General features: G+C 40.3%; 1 protein-coding gene across 9 annotated transcripts in view; it reads left to right on the top strand.

Annotated features, from left to right (window-relative positions):
- ADGRB2 (adhesion G protein-coupled receptor B2) overlaps nt 1–20,632 on the top strand; it is a 706,559-nt gene that overhangs the window by 664,371 nt on the left and 21,556 nt on the right. For 6 of the 9 annotated variants that reach the window (XM_077481962.1, XM_077481967.1, XM_077481965.1 and 3 more), the window contains 6 exons: nt 580–675; nt 9,649–9,727; nt 16,532–17,169; nt 17,463–17,534; nt 17,679–17,774; nt 20,191–20,247. In XM_077481962.1, the coding sequence (XP_077338088.1) occupies nt 580–675; nt 9,649–9,727; nt 16,532–17,169; nt 17,463–17,534; nt 17,679–17,774; nt 20,191–20,247 (1,038 nt within the window). The remainder of the gene's footprint in view (nt 1–579; nt 676–9,648; nt 9,728–16,531; nt 17,170–17,462; nt 17,535–17,678; nt 17,775–20,190; nt 20,248–20,632) is intronic. The other 3 variants (XM_077481963.1, XM_077481968.1, XM_077481966.1) reach the window with 2 other exon arrangements.

Below are 20,632 nucleotides of genomic sequence, written 5' to 3'. Positions count from 1 at the left end.
GTATTTAGTAAATCAATCTCTCTGTGTCATACCTCTAGTAGACAACAATCATTAGGATAAGGACAAATATAGGGCAATATATGGAACAGTCCCTTGAGAACATTATGTGAAGTTGTCACATTGAACATCTAAGAGACCTTTCTTAATGCTGCTTTGGTCTTCCTAATCTTACTGCCAAAAATCTGTAATGTTAAATAATTTATGCTAATGTGATAAAAGTACTGCAAAAAAAGCAGGAAATTATTTGCCCATAAATGAAGTGTGACCACATAAAAATAAGGTGGCTCCATTAACATTTCATAAATACCTTGTGAGTGTCACAGAAAGGTTGCAGTGACCACCATGTCTGTGATTAAGGATCATTACTCTAGATGAACTGACTTGATAGAAGACTTTTATATCCCTCTTTCTTTTGTGCTTCATCGCCCAACAGATTGGTTGATGTATGAATGTGTTTAGTCATGCAAACTAGAAACTAAAACACTAGCAAAGTACTCAATTGAGTCTAGACCATTTTAAAAAATCAGGAGTTGGCATTCATCTAGTATCTACTAATTGTCTTTGTCTTTCTGTGGGCAGATTCAAGAAGTGGTGAAGTGCCAAATGGGTGGGTGCCGCAGTGATGAAAATGAGGATTCTCCAAACTCCTGTAAGAACGGGCAGCTTCAGATATTGGTAGGTATTTCATTAGCACATGTTGTTACCCTGGACCTTTGCTAGTATATAGCCAAAAATAGAGAAGAAATTCAACCATTATATATTTGGATATTGACACTTCATACATAAATCAGCATTAATCAAGCATTTGGAAGACTATATTAATACACAAAGCAATGGACAGGATGGTCTTGAAATTCCAAAGTAAATCCTAATAACTAAATATTTTATAGAGGGGATACTTTCTGTTTTTTTTATAAGAGTAAATCAAAACTCACATTTACTAAGCGGCAGACAGTAATGAACACAGGCAGTGACAAATAGTCACAGAACAGACAAGGATGTACCTAGACTGTGATGAATGGACACAAGCCGACAAATACTGTTAGACACAGACAAGGATGGATGAACAGACTGACTGAGGCTGGTTTACTTGAGCAAAATCAGGTAATGTGGCTCTGTCAGTAGCACAGAGAGGCATGCCCTACCTTTAAAGCTCAGGTGAACAATCATTTAAAATAAAGCAAGGTTTCAACTGGATTGGGGAGGAGCTTATAAAGAGGGTGGGTGGGGCATAATTTGTAATCTACAAACAGGACAGGTTATGCTTAGCATGAAAAAACACACTTTTCTGAAGTCGGAGCATGTTGTTTACACAGATGTTACTTACAGAAAGTGTAAAGCCCCATACACACTATCAGTTTTTCTGCTGAGTTTTTCCTTCAGATTTACCAAAACCATATAATGTGAGGTCAAACCTTAGAAGTTTCAATTTGTATGCAATCAGGCAGCCCTTACACTACATGGTTTTGGTAAATCTGAAGGAGAAACTCAGCAGACAAACTGATAGTGTGTATGGGGCTTTATAAGCACTAAATAGAGTCAGTATATTAAGAATAACTGCAGGACATAGCTTAGTTGCGTTATTTTCCTCCTTGCTCTCTTACATATATAAAATGATCCATCAGAAGACTAAAGAATATGTTTATAAAAAAAAAAATGCAAAGCTATTTGTCCTGCAAAACGCCTTGTACATTTGTTCTGTGTGATTGGGGGCAAAATTGGAAATGATTAAGCCATTTTCTCCCCAGGTTGGATGTCCTTCATTAATAAGAATAGTGTGGATCGGCAAAATACCACATCATGGCCACTATATGTTCATAGAAATAAATACCATATTTATTGGCATATAACACACAGGCTTATAACACACCTTCATTTTAGGAGGGACGTTTCAGGAAAAAAAAAAGACATTTTAAATAAAGAACTTTGAAGCAAAATAAGGGTCAGTGCCCATCAATGCACCCTTGCTTTTGCCCATCTGCAGTCTGATCAATGCCATCTGCAGTCTCACAATTGCCCATCAATGCAGCTTGATCAATGCCCATCTGCAGCCTCACAACTGCCCATCAGTGCAGCTTGATCAATGCCCATCTACTGCCTCACAATTGCCCAACAATGCAGCTTGACCAATTCTCATCTGCAGCCTCACAATTACCCATCAATGTAGCTTGATCAACGCCCATATGCAACCTCACAATTTCCCATCATTGCAGCTTGATCAATGCCCATCTGCAGCCTCCCCATTGCCATGAATGCAGCCTGATCAATACCCATCTGCAGCCTCACCATTGCCATGAATGCAGCCTGATCAGTGCCCATCTGCAGCCTCATCTCAAATTAATGCTGCCTCAGAGGGGACAGGATGAGCACCGTCAGATTACATAAAGCGAGAATCTCCTGTTTACTTGGCCTCCTCTTTAACCACCTCGCACCCGCCCTATAGCCAAAGGACGGCCGTAGAGCAGGCGCGTTCGTCTGGGAGGCCGTCCCTGGACGTCCTAATGTTTTTTTCCGCAATGCGTGCCGCCGCGGGCGCACATCGCGGAAGTTCTGTGTTCGCCGTGTCCCCCGGGGACAGGCAAACACAGATCGCTGTAAACGGCCAATCACAGCGGCCGTTTACAGCACGATCGGCAATCAGCGCGATCAAATGGGAGATGATCTCATATGTAAACATATGAGATCATCTCTCAGCGCCGCTCTCCCTCCTCACACAGGCAGAGTGTGAGAGGAGAGAGATGAACGGCTGCAGCGGCAGCCGTTCTGCTTTGCTTTTTGATAAAAAAATAAAAAAAAAAGTAAAAAAAAAGTGCCATCCTCCCCCAGCAGTGCCATCCATCCTCCCCCAGCAGTGCCATCCTGCCCCAGTGCCATCCGCCCCAGTGCTACCTGCCCCCAGTGCCATCCACCCCAGTGCTACCTGCCCCAGTTCTACCTGCCCCCAGTGCCACCTGCCCCCAGTGCCACCTGTTGTCAGTGCCATTTGTCCCCAGTGCCATCTGTCATCAGTGCCACGTATCAGTGCCATTTGTCATCAGTGCCACCTGTCAGTGTCACGTACCATCTGTTGTCAGTGTCACGTGTCATCAATGCCACGTATCAGTGCCATCTGTCATCAGTGTCACGCGTCATCGGTGCCATGTATTAGTGCCATCTGTCATCGGTGGCACGTATTAGTGCCACGTGTCTTCAGTGCCACGTGTCATCAGTGCCACGTATAAGTGCCACGTGTCATCAGTGCCACATATTAGTGCCATCTGTCATCAGTGACACATATTAGTGCCATGTGTCATCAGTGCCACGTGTCATCATTGCCACGTATCAGTGCCATCTGTCATCAGTGTCACGTGTCATTGTCCTGGTGCTTTAAAAGTGTAATAAATAGTCAACAAGTTAGATGTGTAATTTAAGTTCCTAGAACACATGATGGCGCTACCTGCATGTTGGGCCTCTCTATGTGGCCAGGCTGTGAAAAAGTCCCACACATGTGGTATTGTAATACTCAGGAGGAGTAGCAGAATTTTTTGGGGGGTGTCATTTGTGGTATACACATGCCATGTGAGAGAAATAACCTATTACAATGACAATTTTGTGGAGAAAAAAAAAAGAAAAATCTTAATTTTGCAAAGAATTGTGGGAAACAAATGACAACATCAAAAAGCTCACCATGCATCTTAGTAAATACCTTGGAATGTCTACTTTCCAAAAAGGGGTCATTTGGGGGGTATTTGTACTTTCCTGACTTGTTGGGGTCACAAGAAGCGAGATAGTCCACCAGCACATCAGATGTGATCAATTTTGTGCGATTCGCACCACAGCTTGTAGACTCTCTAACTTTCACAAAGACCAAATAATCTCCACTAATTTGGGTTATTTTTACCAAAGATATGTATTAGTATAAATTGTGGCCAAAATTTATGAAAAAAAATTAATAATTTGCATAATTATGTCACAGAAACAAAGAAATATGCGTTTTTTTTTCAAAATTTTCGGTCTTTTTTCATTTATAGAGCAAAAAATAAAAACCCCAGAAGTGATCAAATACCACCAAAAGAAAGCTCTATTTGTAGGAAAAAAAGGACAAAAAATTCATTTGCGTACAGTGTTGCATGACTGAGTAATTGTCATTCAAAGTGTGAGAGCACCGAAAGCTGAAAATTGGTCTGGGCAGGAAGGGTGTTTAAGTGCCCAGTAAGCAAGTGGTTAATACAAAGTCCCCCCTCCTTGGACAGGCTTCTGTGATAGACAGAACACTGGTCCAAAGCCAGCCCAGGAAGGAAGTCCAGAGGCCACAGAGTAAACAAGAGATTCTCGCTGTATGAAATCTGACGGTGCTCGTCCCGCCCCCCTCCCCGTTCCCTCCTAGGCAGCCCAAATTGCAGTATTGGCATATAACATGCACCCACTATTTGCACCCAATTTTCAGGGTGAAAAGTGTGTGTTATACGCCAATAAATACAGTACTTATTTACTGTGAGCCTCAGCACCATCTAGTGGCCATAATGCAGTAATTTCATGATTCGTACTATTCTTATGAAATAGGAACATCCTTCCTGGAGAAAAATTAGCTTAGTACTTTTCAATTTTGCAGCATTCACACAGAATGAATATACATGCAGTTTTGCAGGATGAATAGCCCTGTGAATTGATTTTAAAATACACCCCTAAGTATGGGCTTCACGTGTCCATTCTTTGCTCTGCTTGCCTTTTTTTTACATGTGGCAACTATACAACTCATATACAGCAAATAAACAGTAAAAACTTCTCAGCAGTTTCTATAGCTGTATTTGTTTACATTAACATTTCACATTCCTAAATTTGAAATCCTGCTGCTTTCTTCAGAAGGACAATAACCCCCTGAAAAAAAATCAGATGCGCAACTTAACAGAAATAATTCATAAATAGGCATTTCCCTGCACAAAGTTATTTCTAGTAAGGCTGGACAAATCCCCAGATTGAAATGAAAAAGGAAAATAACGAGAGAGAGAGAGAGAGAGAGAGAGAGAGAGAGAGAGAGAGAGAGAGAGAGACTGGCGGATTTGCTCCATAAAGGGCAAAACGTGATTTTGGCTTCCTAGTCCCGATACTAGTAATGTTCATGTTTAGCACAGGATTGCATGGATTTTGTGTTAATACTTTTGCTCCTCTATGTACCTATGTAGCTTTTGGAAATAATATACAGTATAGTGTTAGGGGTTAGGTTCAGGGCAGTGGGCAATGCAAATCTTTGCTTTATGCCCCATCAGCACTGGGGTATATTGCAGATATAGCCCAATGTTAAAAAGCCATTTGTTCCAAATTGCATATCATTGTTTCAGGCTCTTGGCTATCATCAGTGCAGCACATAGAAACCATGTCTTCAATGGCTCATAGGGCATACATAAATAATTTTCATGGCTCTGCCCTCTGTCCTGAAATGAAGAATAGTCATCCTATGTTTGGGATGTGATGAAATAGATAATTCATTTACTAATATTAACACAGCGTAAGCACCTGAATTTACCTGTTTTTAGCCCCTGTACAGCAGAGCTCCAGTATGAGCAACACAAGGAGCCAGTCAGTTCATATGCTAACAAGGAGCGTGATAATAGGATAAAAGAGGAGAATGACAGAGAGATGATGTCATCACTGTGTTGTTTCTCCTTTCACTGTCCAGTCATGGGCAGGGCAGATCCATGACGGCCTGGGCACAGAAGTGGTGGGTTGAATGATGTTTGCCATCATTCAACCTGGGAAACTGAGGACATCTAGTGATGAGCAGTACTGTGGGGCAGCTCTGAATTGAATGCCAATAATACAGCAAAGGTTGTTTTTATGGGCTGTTATTATTTATTTTTATTTTTGCCTGGAGCTCTGCTTTAAGTATTGAGTCTAGTGTTAGGAGTTGCTCTTACAAATATCTGCCATTTAAGCCCACACTTCAAACTGCCAGCACAGGTCTTCCTGTGCTGAAAATGAAGGTACTCCTTAAAGAGTATGCGTATCTCCAACCACATATAAATGGTGTCAAATATTCTGTACGTCCTCAGATTGAATTTCATCAAATAATTGCTCCCAAGGTTATTCAATTTGATTGTTTAGTGAAGCTTTTCATAGATAGGATTACAACTTCATTATACATGTTTAAAGAATAAGTAGGTCCTTTCATCCACAACGCCTTTTACTTTTCATAATTCTAGTATGTCCTACTTTTCTTTTTAAGCACCCATTCACCTTCTCATTGTCTGTTCTTCTTATATGTCGTACTACCCCTTTGGTTAAAGCTTCTTTTTATTTTATTTATATATTTTTCCTTTTTAAAACTACAGAGTAAAATATGTGTGTGTGTGTGTTTGTGTGTGTGTTCTGAACAGCAAGGCCATCTTATCACATCATGTGGATGAGGGGCCCCTGTAGTCGAACCCCCAGGGGGAATTGCATGTGGACAGGGAGGGTGATCAGTGTGTGGGTGGGGGAAATAACTGTAACTGATCTTCTGTGGCTCTCACTGCAGCAGCTGAAAGCCAGTGTCTCCTCCTTCCTCCCGCCAGATTTTAGCTTTCAGTTGGTGCAGGGTGAGCCACAGAAGATCAGTTCCAGTTATTTCCCACACCCACACACTGATCACCCCCTCTTGTCACTATTGGATTCCCCCCACTGACTGGGCCCCCCTGTGTGCCCCACTTGCCAGTGCTGACAGCTTTTCTCCTTTCCTTTCCTCTCCCTCCGGCAGCAGGTGCAGGCACATAGGAAGATCTTCATCACAAACAACAGATTTCCCAGCACGCTTACCAGCTAGCCTGCAAAAAACAAACAAATTGACTCTGTCTAACAATTTATGTTAAAAACAGAGAGTTTTCTTTGCACACATTTGGAAAAATATGCATAAGCCGTAGTGCCTATGTCAAGGCTCCTCTGTACTGCAGTCTTAACTCATATTATTTTCAGATTCTCCCAAGTCGGAGCACATATAACAGTGAATAGATTAAAGGTATGTTTGACTGTAGGGAGCCCACCCCTTCATAAAGGCCGAGAGACACATGGGACTCCCAGCAAGAGCGCAATGGCAACTGAAGACATCCAGATTGTCCCTGCATCAAATTCAAGCAACTGTACAAAAAAGTGGGAGGATCTTCAGGATGGAGAGCGAGGGAAGGGGCCAGTAAATATGTTGTTTACCAGCCCCTTCCTTTTCAAAATGAAGACAGTTAGTGATCGGTACTGTGTTTACTATGCTTCAATTTACGAATGAACGGGAGCCTTCATTCATCTACAGTACAGCTGAGGCTGCAGAAATAACTAGGGAATTGTGTTTCCATAATCTCTTTCTATGTCTCCAAAGTGAGAATTCAGGGGGTCTATTTAGACCCCAGATATCTCACCAAAGACCCCCAAAGGCATTGTAAAAAAAAAAAAGTAAAATGTATTTAAAAAATACACAGAAAAAGTAAAAGAAAAACATTTTTAAAATCAGACTAAGAAGCTACACCCAATAATTAGCATAATTTAGGCACACCCACTGTTTGCCGGGACACCTGGTAAGGGTCCCAGTGCATTACTTTGCCCGGGGTCCCATGATGGTGGCACTGCTAAAAACAGAGGATGTCAGGAAGCTCCTATATGCATTTCTATGGTCCCCATAGTAGTTGCTGCTTGAAATAAGAATGCATAGGTTTTCAAAAGAGAGAAGCCAGTTAAAAGAAAAAAAAAAGATCTTTGTACCAGATTTATTGATGTGAACTTTTTCACTTAATGAATTGCTTATCCGACCTTTAGTCAATCTCGTATAACATTGGAAAGGGAGAGGGGCTTTAGCTCTGCGTTCATTTCAAGTGCCATATTTGCAGTTTTCTGATTTAATTATGCTAATTTATGTGGTTCTGTAAATGCTTCAACACAGATCAAAAGACGTCCTGCTAGGTGGCCACCATCAAAGCTATGTAAGATTCAAATGTACTTTCAGACAGTGACTCTGTACTGAGGCGCTTGAAAGCTGAATCACGGTACAGAACAGAATCACAAGAGATTTGCAGCATTAGTCCAGATATTCTTCATTTCCTGGCAGAGATTTTAGGCAGATTCTGTATTGCTCTATGGACATACCAACCAAATTTACTGATCATCCTCCGCAAATATTTTCTCATCCTGCAAGTAAACAGCATCATACAGATTTGTTTTCTAGACCTAATCTGGTTTACACACAAATTACACATGTACATACACACACAGGCAAACCTGTGCACCATGCAGAGCCAACTTTTCATTTGGGAACATATGTTTACCTTCCCCAAAGAGAAAAAGGACCTATTTAACTTGACCTTCAGTGCAAAGCGGAAGCTTTTGCAACACTGTAGACACTGCTGTCATGAAGAACTGCAATAAACTGATGAAAAGGTACTTTTTTTCAGGACCCAGACTTAAAGCTCACCTTTAATTATTTAACCCCATTTTGTGCCACAACTGTTTGTTTTTATGTTTTTATTTTAAATTGCCTTTTAAAATACCTTTTCCTAAATTAACAACTTGAAGACCAGACGATTTCTGTATACATGTAAAAATCTGCTTTATTTTGCTAGAAAATTGCTTAGAATATATATATATATATATATTATATATATATATATATTAGGCAGAGGCGCTAGAGAATAAATTGTGGATTTTTTTTCACACAGTATTTGCACAGTGGTTTTTTTGGGGGATATTTTTTTTTCTTTACACTTTTAATGCAAAAAACACAATACATAACCTTTTTTTATTAAATATAAAAGAGGATGTCATGCTAAATACGCTTTAAAATTGTACATGCCCGCACAACAGTGACAAATAATGTAAATTTTACTATCCATAGACAATGATTTAAAAGCTTTTACAGGTTACTACTTTAGATCTAGGTCTAGTGCTAGAATCCATTATCCGACAACCGCGGTAATACCTCATATGTGTTTGCGTGCATGCGGGACCAACTCAAGCATTCGCCTTTGCGCGCTAGCACAGGGAGATGGGGGTACTTTACTTTTTTTTTATTATTATTCATATTTTTTTTTTTACATTGTTGCTTTCATTTTATTTTTATCACTTTTGTTGTCATAAGGAATGTAAAAATCCTTGTGACAGCACTAAGAATGTGACAGATACACTTTATGGAGAAATAGGACCCCAAATCCCTCCTTTAACTTGAAATTATTCAAAATGCAAAGATCGGCTTTTTGAATACTTTTTCAGAAAATGGTTCCATAGACATCCAGGTAAATCGGAAGTGATGTCATGTCATCGCTTCCAGGTTACCATAGTAGAGACCTGATCAAAGCCAATTCCAGCTTTGTATGGGTCTCTGACTAACTGGCGGATGTAGCTCGGGCCTCCTCTTGGGATGGGAGAGCCAGAGAGAGCCGCGGGAGGGGGGAGATGTCGTTTCCATCCATCTCCCCGACCCCCCCCCCCCCCCCACTGCTAGCAATCAAGTGGTTAGTTTTTTGCTTCGGTTGCTATTACAAGAGAGCTGACCATTGGCGCTAAAAAGCAGTACAACCACTGGTAGTTAAATGATGTACCAGGTACGTCATTTGGTGGCAAGTGGTTAAAGACTAGCTTATACATTTAAGGAAGAGATACATTTTTATACATGATATATTACAATGGCATTAAAATGTACTTTTATGTCCCCTGCAGACAGATTTTGAAAAAGATGTGGACTTAGCATGTCAGTCTGATGAGAAAGCCTCCTGGTACACAGCACATGGGGAAACTGGTAAGCGGAGCGACTAAAAGTAAACTCTTTTAATGTAAACCCTGATTCCGGACAAGTACTCAGAAGCAAAACCTTTTTCTTTTTTTTTACATTTCTTCAGTTACTTCCTAGTTTCCAGGTCTAGGCAAATTATGTCATGCATCCCAGGAGGCGTTTTCTCAACTAAATACATCCTCCTGCCTTCATGCCTGAGCTAAAGCTGGCCATACATTACACAATTTTCTTATTATGTTTCCTTTAGATTTACCTTCAACTATGTAGTACAAGGGCCGCCCTGATTGCATACAAATTGAAAGTGTTTAGGTTTGACCTCATATTATATGGGTTTGGTAAATCTAAAGGAAAATGTTATAATATATGGCCAGCCTAAGGGCAGAGGGATTCTAGGAAGTGAATGCCACATTAATTATTTGCCCTTAATTAAATGGCCATGGCCATAAATGCTAGGGGGTGGTTTTAAAAGTGATTTCTCGGAAAAATAAAGCATGCAGACATGGATGTAGGGGGAAATTGGTTTGAAAATTTAATGAAAAATTAATAAATAAAGAAATTAATAATAAAATTGCATTTTTGGTTTGGGGTGCAGTTTAAACATAAATGGTTCATTTGCAAAAATAAAAAAATGTATATATATATATATATATACGGTATATATATATATATATATATATATATATAGGGTAGCCTGCACTGTATTGGTAAAACATGTCTACATTTAAACACCTACATAATAACAATGCAACCAACAACAGTTGGGATTGCTATTAGTAAAACATGTTATCCCAAGTGGAAGCATTATTAGTGACAATAACTTTGTGGCTTCCCTGAAACAAGTACTCCTTTGGGCTGAACATGTATAAACATAAATTGGTGGCATATGACCAATGGGGAACAGTAATGTATTATAAGTAGGGATGAGTTAATCTTGATGGGCTTGACTTTCACAGGGTTCAGTGAATCCTGGTTGAAATTCATGAAACCCAAACTTAGACTAAAATCCTGATAATAAACTTTAAGACTAAGGCTGGGTTCACACTATTGTGAATTGGATGCTGCTTTTCATTTCCAACATCCAATTCACTGAGAATGTTATGGGAAAAAACACCAATCTTTTAAATTATATGTTTGGAAGATGCCTTCAAGCTGTATGTGGTTTTCATGGAGAGTCTCAGCGACTCCATATTTTGGCATCCTATTTTTATAGTTTATTTTTTAATGTTTACATTAAGCTTGGCTTACACAGTAGCACCACCACAATTTAACTTGTTCAAACTTAAAATAAATAAATAAAAAAAATACTTTTTGTAGTAGTTTTGTCTGAAACAAATTTATTCAGTGGTTCTATTCCTTAATTTAATGGTGGAAGTAGCTGCCAAAACTGATCTAAAAAGTATTGGAAAATTTACTGTTAAACATTCAACTAAATCGCTCAAGTTCATACACCTTAACCAATGGCCCAATAGTTTATGAATATAGTGTGTGGGCTTATATCTTTATGCAGTAGACCACTGTACTGTCTTAGAAGTTTATGAAATTGTCAATACTGAGTGCAAAAAACACTTAAAAATCACAATTGCATATTCCATGAACCCTCTTCATGGAATTAGCCACAAAAATTATACAATTCCTGGACAGTATGTGTGAAGCTTAACCACATCCCGTCTGCTATAGGGTGGCAACTGTGCTCCGGATAATGTATATATACGTGATCCGACACTACCGGGGGGGGGGCGCACATGTGCGCTACCGTTGGCTCCCTTCCGCTGTCATTACACACAGTGGAAGCCCATCGGCAGGTGCTGGGCACTCGATGTCCACTGGTACCCGCCGATCATCGAGCAGAGAGACAGAAATGCGTTCTGCCTTTGTAAACAAGGCAGATCGCTGTTCTGGCAGGAGGGAAAGTATGGAGTTTTTATCACTATAAAGCAGGGAATACATTCCATCACTTCCCCTAGTTAAAGCATATCACTCAGAGTAGTTAAACACTGGTTAGGCACACAGTTAACCCTTTGATGGAACCTGATGTTAACTCCTCCCCAGCCAGTGTCATTAGTACAGTGACAGTGCATATTTTTAGCACTGATCACGTGTTACTGATTTCAAAAAAGTGTCAAAATGTCTGCCTCAATATCGCAGTCCCATTATAAGCCCATGATCGCTGCCATTACTAGTAAAAATTTAATAAATAACAAAAATATCCCATAGTTTGTAGATAACTTTTGCGCAAACCAATCAATATACACTTATTGGTATTTTTTTTTTTTAATACGTTTGATTTTTTTCAAAATTATATAATATATATATTATATATTTTTTTCTTTTTTTTTAATTATTATTATTTGTTTATAGTGCAAAAAAGCAAAAAGAAAGAAAGCTCTATTTGTGGGAAAAAAGGACATACATTTTATTTGGGTAACCGAGCAATTGTCAGTTAATGTAACGCAGTGCTGTATCGCAAAAAATGGCTTAGTCAAATGGTTAATAAGGTTGTACTGTAAGGCTTAATGTACACGGAATGTTTTTACAACCTCTACTGAACGATTTAACTTGAAAGATAGTAACTCATGTTTAAAACATCAATTTTTCTGTGTATACATGTTGTGTTTAGCGCCATTTTGCCACGTTTAGAAGCGTTTGGTACTATTTTTTTAAGATAGGCAAAAATTAAAAATGTCTGTAAATGAAATGCTGTTTGGACTGATGAGGGAACGCGTCGTGCCGGTAATCTGTACTGATTCCACTACTGTTGTTAGTATTACTGAAAGCCCTTGTACACACGGTCGGACATTCTGACAACCAAATCCATCGGATTTTGTCCGATGGATTTTGTCTGACGGATTTTGAAACTGTTGCATACACACAGTCTGAAAAAGTTTTCAGAAAATTTGATCGTACTTAACGTGATGACGTTATTTCGTTAGGACGGGACTACGTTCAGGCTAGTAGCCAATAGCTTCGGTCTAGGAATTTGATCTGAGCATGCGTAGCACTTTGTCCAATCAGAATTCTCTACACATGATCAGATCGGATCGGATCATGTTGTCGGAAACTATTATAGCCCAGCTGAAAAACTTGGTCCTTCGGAGTATCCGACGGAAACAGTACGATGGAGCCCACACACTGTCGGATTATCCGACAACACGGTCCTAACGGACATTGTCCATCGAAATGTCCGACCGTGTGTACAAGGGCTAAGAGTCAAATTCATGTGTGTGCTGCCCATTTTAATTTCTTGCCCTCCTGAGTCCTGTCCCTGAGCTACTTACTTACTATATTGAAAATAAAATAAGAAATATGTTTTTTTGCCTTAATATTGTACTTGTCTGTAGCCTAAATAGTGAAATTTGTATTTAAAACTGTAATTTTGTAACTTTTGGAAATGCCAGTAAAAACTTGGCTGTGCCAGTAAATTTTGGGTGTCGTGTCAGTAAATTTCAATCTGTTAGGTTGGCAACACTGACTGTCCCTACGCTCAGCATCTGAACTCGTTTTTTTGCTTTCCAAAAAATTCCTCTAAGCTGAACTGCTTAGAAATTACTATAAATGATCCTGTGTACATGTATTGATAAGATAACATAGAGGAGAGTTTAGCAGCAGTTGAGAAAAAATGCCCAACTGCTCCTAAAGGTCCGTTTAGCAGCAGCAGTGTACATGGGGCCTAAGAGGGAGCGATGAGGTTTTATTTTGAAACAAACATTAGAGTGTATTATCTGAGAGGATATAGATAAAAATATTTTTAAAGTGGAACTATACTCACCTCCCTTCAGCGAGCTTCCTGCTGGCTGGTGACATATTTGACCAGTCTTCTTCTGGGTTTAGATCTTTGGCCATTTTTATTGGCAGGGTCAGGATAAGAGCACCCAAATAGGCCTAGGAGAGATGGCAGAAGCTGGTAATAGTGGCAGGTATCTATTTTTTGGGGGGGGAGGGGTGGAATTACACCTACATTTTTAATCTGTAGTATCAGTGGTTTAATACTGGTAATACTGGTAATCCAATACGGGTTTATTGCAATGAAAGTAAGCCGGTCCACACTGTCAGGGACAGACGGATTTGCATCTCCATACCAAGTCTTCCTGCTGCAATGAAGGCCCTCTCAGTCAGTACACTGGCTACAGGACAAGCCAGAAGCTCCAGAACACACTGTACAAGCTTTGGCCAGTGGCCCAGTCTGGGCACCCAATAGTACATGGGCTCCTTACATCTGAGAGTATCTCCATCAGTCTTGAAGCTGCGGACTCCCAAAGTGAAAATAGTTTACGTAAATTTAAATGAGATTATACAGGGATCATATGATCAGATTGTAGTGTGTATCGTTACCATTAATTTGCCGGGACTGTGAACCTCAAACCCATGGTGATGAATTTGAACCTCATCCCTAAATGTAAAAGCTTAAAATGGAAAAATAGAGCTGTGAGTAGCATGATCTAGGAGTCTGCAGTAATACAGGATTGCACTGGTAGTTCATGTTTAGCACAAAGCACTATTTGTCTCCATTTTGAAAATTCACATTTGATTATGGAATTTAGCACTTATAATTTAAAAAATGCATTTTTATTTACATTTGTTTAATCTTTGCTTATAACAAAGATTAATAGACCTGAATTTAACCTGCCTTAAAAAGAACCAGTGAATATAATTACCTTATATTATTAACCACTTCAGCCTTGGAAGAATGACCGGGCCATTGTTTGCAATATGGCACTGCGTTGATTTAACTGACAATTGTGCAGTTGTGCGATGTTGTACCCAAACAAAATTAACAGCATTTTTTTCCCCACAAATAGAGCTTTCTTTTGGTGATATTTGATCCCCTCTGCATTTTTTTGCTTTGCGCTATAAACAAAAAAAAAGACAGATTATTTTGAAAAAAAAGCAATATTTTTTACTTTTTGCTCTAATAAATACCCTTAAGAAATATATAAAAAAGCTAATTTCTTCCTCAGTTTAGGTCGATTTGTATTCTTCTACATATTTTTGGTAAAAAAATATCAATAAGAGATTATTGATTAATTTGCGCAAAAGTTATAGCATCTACAAAATAGGGGATAGATTTATTGTTTTTACTATTAATGGCGGCGATCTGTGATTTTTATTGCAACTGCGACATAATGGCGGACAGATCGGACACATACTATTTTGGGACCAATGACATTTATACAGCGATCACAGCTCTAAACAGCCATTGATTACTGTGTAAATGTCACTGGCAGGGAAGGGGTTAAAACTGTGGGCGATCAAGGGGTTAACTGTGTGTCCTAGGGAGTGATTCTAGCTGTGGGGGGATGAGACTGCCTGGGAGAGGAGACTGATTGTTGTTCCTAAGCAGTAGGAACAACAGATCGCTCTCCTCACCCCTGACAGGACAGAGATCTGTCTGTTTACATGGACAGATCTTCGTTCTCTCATTCTCAGGTGCAGTCGCAGGCAGCCGACAGCCATCGTGGCCACCAGCCACACATGGGCTCCTACGTCACAAAATGTGTGCATGCGCCCTATACCCTTAAAGCGCCTGCCGTACAGCTACAGCGATTCGCACAGGAGTGCCATTCAGCCGCCACGGCGGGTGGTCGGCAAGCGGTTAATAACATATATGATCCACATACAAAAAAAAAATTTCATTGTAAGTTAAATACAAAAGACAAGGGGATACTCCTTGCTCCTGCAAAAAAAAAAAAAAAAAAAATCTAAACTAATGTGTAATAATCTTCCATAGGAGCTTATACCAGCCATTTCAGCAGATTTCAACAAGGGGCTCAATGTGTTTCTAATGTACCAAATAAAACTGGCTACTAATATTACAAGCAATAACACTGTAGACTGTTTATCTAAGGAGTATGTGATTGCCTTTGAGGATCATGGCTTTGTAAGTTTTTTTTGCCTTCCATTGGATCAGCTATAGGTTTAGGGCTTTAAGTGACAGGCTGGTTTCACACTAGTGAGAATTGGATATGGGTTTCCCTGCATCCAATTTGCAGGTCAGGAGACTGTGACTGGCTCTCAATGGAGCCAGTTCACACAGCTCCGGGACGGCTGCGAAACGATTTGCACAGGAGTCCTTTGCGTCTTCTGATCCATTTCAGGTCCAAATTCTTCCAAAATTTCAGACCAAAATTGGACCCGAAACAGTGAACAGGGACGCACCGGACCCCTGCTGTGAGCCACTCGACACGGCAGTATGAGCCCAGCCTAAAGGTTAATTTTTTTTAATAACAAACATGTTATACTTACCTGCTCTGTGCAGTGGTTTTGCACAGAGCAGCCCTGTTGTTCCTCTTTTTGGGTCCCCCATTGGCGCTTCTAGCTCCTCCTCTTCAGCCAGTGCCCACAATAGCAAGCTGCTTGCTCTGTGGGCACTGGTGCACGCTTACTTCTGAGCCCCACACTATGCGTCCAAAAGACACACAGAGCTGCTGCTAGGCTCCTCTCCTAGTTGGCTCACTGGCTGTGATTGACAGTAGCAGTAACCAATGGCTCTCGCTGCTGTCTCAGCCAATGAGGAGTGAGAGACCTGGGAGAAGCTTAGCTAGTATTTGGAGGGGGAAGAGGGGAAGCCCCTGAACACAGAAGGTTTTTTACCTTCATGCATGAAGGTAAAAAAAAATGGAACCTTTAAAACCACTTTAAGGATGCATTTTTTTTCTCTTTTGCTTGAAATTCAAGGACATATATCTTTTTTTCAGCCTGACTATGTAATTATATGAAAGGTCATGTGATAACTGAAGATTGCTGTAAAAGTTATGTATGTCATTAAATTATATTAGATGTTTTTATTTATTTCCAACATTTTTTTTTCTTTAGTTTTATTTAAGGAACTGAACACATGTCATCCTTCTAGCGTGACTGGAGCTCTATCCCGTATCTCTTTAGATGATGAAGATGAGCTAAAACTACATAAGGGAACCGAAGGCCTCAGTTTTTCCCACCTTCCTGGAAATCTCTCTTCTCAAGGTGGAATTCTGCTCCAAGTGCCCAAAATAACCCATAACCCAGTAAATGAGCTCAATGATCCACTGCCAAAAAAAGAAATTAATGTGGAGCGTGGACCCCTCTATCTTTGCCCTGAAGGAAACATGTGGCCCTTGGACTTTGGTGATGCACATCAGGAGCAATCGTTAGAAAGCGAATATATGGTATTGCCCAGAAGGACTCTGAGTCTCAAACCGTTCAATCGTGATCACGGAAAACATAACATGAGGCTGGCAGATCTGAGCAAAGGGCGCCAGCAAGGGGACACAGATAGTTACGCAAATTTTCTGTCAGTGGACCACATCAACCTTAATTTAACCCCACCCTATGTACCTGCTCAGCACCAGTTTGGGTTGCCATTTAAACAGCCACCCTCTGTCCGGCAGATCCTGGCATCAGAGATGAATGAGCGGAGTCGAACAATGCCCCGCACGGTGCCTGGTCCATCTCTGAGCGCTGGATCTCTCGAGGTGAGAGGTGGAAGACACCTCTTTGTTTGTGTATGCAATTTTTGTAGAATGCTGCCTCGTCCATGCCATGTCTCTCATTCTCACTATCATTACCCCGTCTCCTTTCACTGGTTCCTCTCCCCAATGTTTTTCATCACAGTGTACCCCCTAGCTTGCTCTGCTTTTGTTAAAAGCGCCTATTTTTGGTTTGTCCGTACTGCACTTTTCCGTCATTGTGTTTATATGTACACCTTTCACCCTTCTCTCAATCCATATTCCTCCCTTCCTCCCTTTCTCTTTTCCTCCTCACATAGAAACCACACCAACCTGTCCCTGTGTTTCTCCCTCAGCGGAAGCGATTGAGATACTCAGATATGGACTTTGAGGTGAGCACTTTTACCCACACTTAAGGTCTACATCTGCATGGTAGCACTGGGATTTGAGATGCATGATACTTTTTCATGAAATAAGCTACAAGGGCTGACAGCACTGGATTGCTGTATGCTAATGCTATAGTTGACTTTTTGCAGAAAGTGATGCACACAAGAAAAAGACACTCAGAGCTTTATCATGAATTGAACCGCAAGTTCCATACACTGGAAAGGTACCGGGATGCCAGTGCAAAGGTGCGCAAACACTTTCTTCACACTATTTATCTCACAGCGAAAAATGTACACTAAAAGACAAATTTCTTTTTTTTTTTTGATTTTCTATAGCAGAGATTGGGTCATTTTACTCAAAACCGAAATATGAAATAAATGCTTAATGCATTAGACTCTTTGTAAAGAACCTCCAAAGTACTAGTCTTATCTCCCGTTTACTGTTACAGCAATTGTGCAGGGAGACTAAATAGGACTGCACCTGCCAACAGGTACCAGAGTTAGACCAACTGCTCTCAGCAATGTAATATAGCTGGTCAGACAAACCCACCCCTTTCTTAGCAGAATAAACCTGTGTGAGTTTACTTGTTCTAAGGGGTGTGTCTTTTACTCAGCTCCTGTTCGCACAGACCACTGCAATGTGAGGCCTAAATGGTGTTCTAACCCTTTCACTGCCAGAGCTGTTTTTGCATTTTTTCACACACATTAAAAAAACAAAAAAAACAATTGTAGGCCTAAAGATTTAAAACCCCCAAAAACATTATATAGTTTCTGAAAGCAGATACCCTAGATAAAAAAATAGTAGTTACAGTTATGTCATATTTGGACAACGGATAAGAGGTGTAAAATTTCGGTATAAAATTCATTGTGGGGCACATAAACATAATAAATTACCCATTTTTTTTTTGTCAAATATAAAAGATGAGGCTGCACCAAGTAAATAGATTCCCAATATAGAAATCCTTAAAATTGCATGTGCCCTTGAAACAGCGACACACTTTAGTAACCTATACTTTCCATAGGCGGTGCTTTAAAAGCCCCCCAAAAGGGTCATCAGTTTGATATATTTCTCTAACTTTGCCGTGAATGGCGATATATAAAACGTGAACATTTTCATGCATAGGCTTCCCCGATAAATGCATTTACGTGCGTGTATGTGGGGGTGGGGGGCACTCACAAATTGTGGAGGTTTTTTTTAATTGCGTGAGTATAACTTTCATTTTTTACACCTTTTTACTTTTTCGTTAATAAACCTTGCAGATTGGACCACATGTCTCTTCCGGCTCAGTAACAGGAATGGGAGATCAGCAAATGGACATTCATTGATCCCCCTCCTTTTTTTTTTTCATTTGATAGAGGGGCCCTATGTGATGCATTTTTGGTGACAGGTTCTCTTTAATAAGACATCAGGGGTCTATGAGAGTGCAAATCAGACCACACCTCACTTCCGGGTCAGTAACAGAAAGGGTAGATCAGCAGGCATTCGCTGATCTCCCTCCCCCCAACACGGCAGCATCTGCCCTGCCAGTCCTGGGTCAGCAGATAGACACAGGGAGGCCGGGAAACATCGTGGGGGGTGTGCACAGGGAGGGTGCCAGAAGTTACGCTAGTGTCTGGAAGTGATCCGGCAACTGCACAGCCACTGGATCATTCACTCTGACAACTGACAGTCAGATGTTAAATCCCACAAAGCCACCGAGGTACTACATACATCAGCGGCAGTAAAACAGTTAAGACGTTTCCTATGGACAATACGTCTCATACAGGGCCGTCTTTTATTATTGATTAGGCCCTGGGCAAACATATTCTTAGGCCCTCCCGAATACACTTATCAACTATTTGAGGATGCTGCAGGGCTCAAGAGACAGTTGTTTTGGGCCCCCCAACAATGACTGGGCCTGGGAGAAGCTGCCCCTTTTGCCCTGTGTTAAAGATGGCCCTGATCTCATATCTTAGCATACAGGGTACAGATTATAAAGGGTTAAAAAAGTGTACAGCTTCAATTCAGCTTTTTTTCACCTATCAGCTTCTCACTTAATGCTGAAGTTTAATTTTCAGGCCTGCTAGACCATTATGGATATGGTGGGGTCCACTACAACTCAAATTTTAATTACTTCTTAGGCAAGTTGACCTTTTTTTAGTATGTTTTATACAAGGACTCTTGACATTTACAGATTAAACTGCTTTGCAATAGTGCTTGCTCTGATATGGATAGCAAAGCCCCATATAAATCAATAAAACATGGGTATGCAGTGGTTAATTTAGCATGAAAAACAGCACAAACTTGCATGCAAAATTTTCAAGACATGGGAGAACATTTTTTTTTACTGAGGAAAGAGAACTACCAGATATTGAATATATTGTTCATTCTAGAATAATTTCCGTTTATAATACTTGCAGCCATTTAGACCCCCTTGGACAGTCTTCGGCTTTCCTTATGTCTACCTATTGCCCTTGCTCCCTTTTCATTATATCATATTACGTTCTGATTTGATATCCCTGAACATGATTCAGTAGGCAGGCATGTTGCTATTAGCATGCTTGTTGCTCTAACTACTACCTCATTGGCCATTCTACTATTGCTGTTGACTCGGTACCATTGCTGCCTCTGTTTTATCTGACAACGCTGCCATGTCACTCTTCTGCTATGTTTGTAATTCAGAGAGACAAACGCTGGAGCATATCCTCCGGAGGAGCAGTGGAGAGAACCTCAGCCAGTGTGAGTAACATTATTTACTATGTCACAAATGAAAGAAACATATGTGCTTCTCATTTTGTTCTTCTTGCATACCCTGCAGGCCCCTGGTCTTGCAAGTTTCCAGTGATAGCTTGTTTACTCCTTTCACAACCAATAAAGTGAACATGACATTATAAATACAACCGTGAGTGACAGAATATGGTAGTCAAGCGACTGTCACTACTAGGACGAACATACATAATTACTTCAATCTATTGTTGCTGACAAGTTGTTTGAATACAAAAACTTGTTTTTCCTTAAGCAATAAGCTCGATCATCAGCCTTTGTAGGTGATGTTAATCAATCAGTTGTACTAAACCAACTACATAGCTTCTAACACTAACCTTGTGTATGAGATAGACATCCT

This window comes from Lithobates pipiens, unplaced genomic scaffold (assembly GCF_037356315.1).
Source record: "Lithobates pipiens isolate NorthernLeopardFrog02 unplaced genomic scaffold, aLitPip1_a1.2 Scaffold_16, whole genome shotgun sequence".
NCBI lineage: Eukaryota > Metazoa > Chordata > Amphibia > Anura > Ranidae > Lithobates > Lithobates pipiens.
The sequence above is the reverse complement of the archived record's forward strand: the minus strand, read 5'-3'. Positions and strand labels throughout refer to the sequence as shown.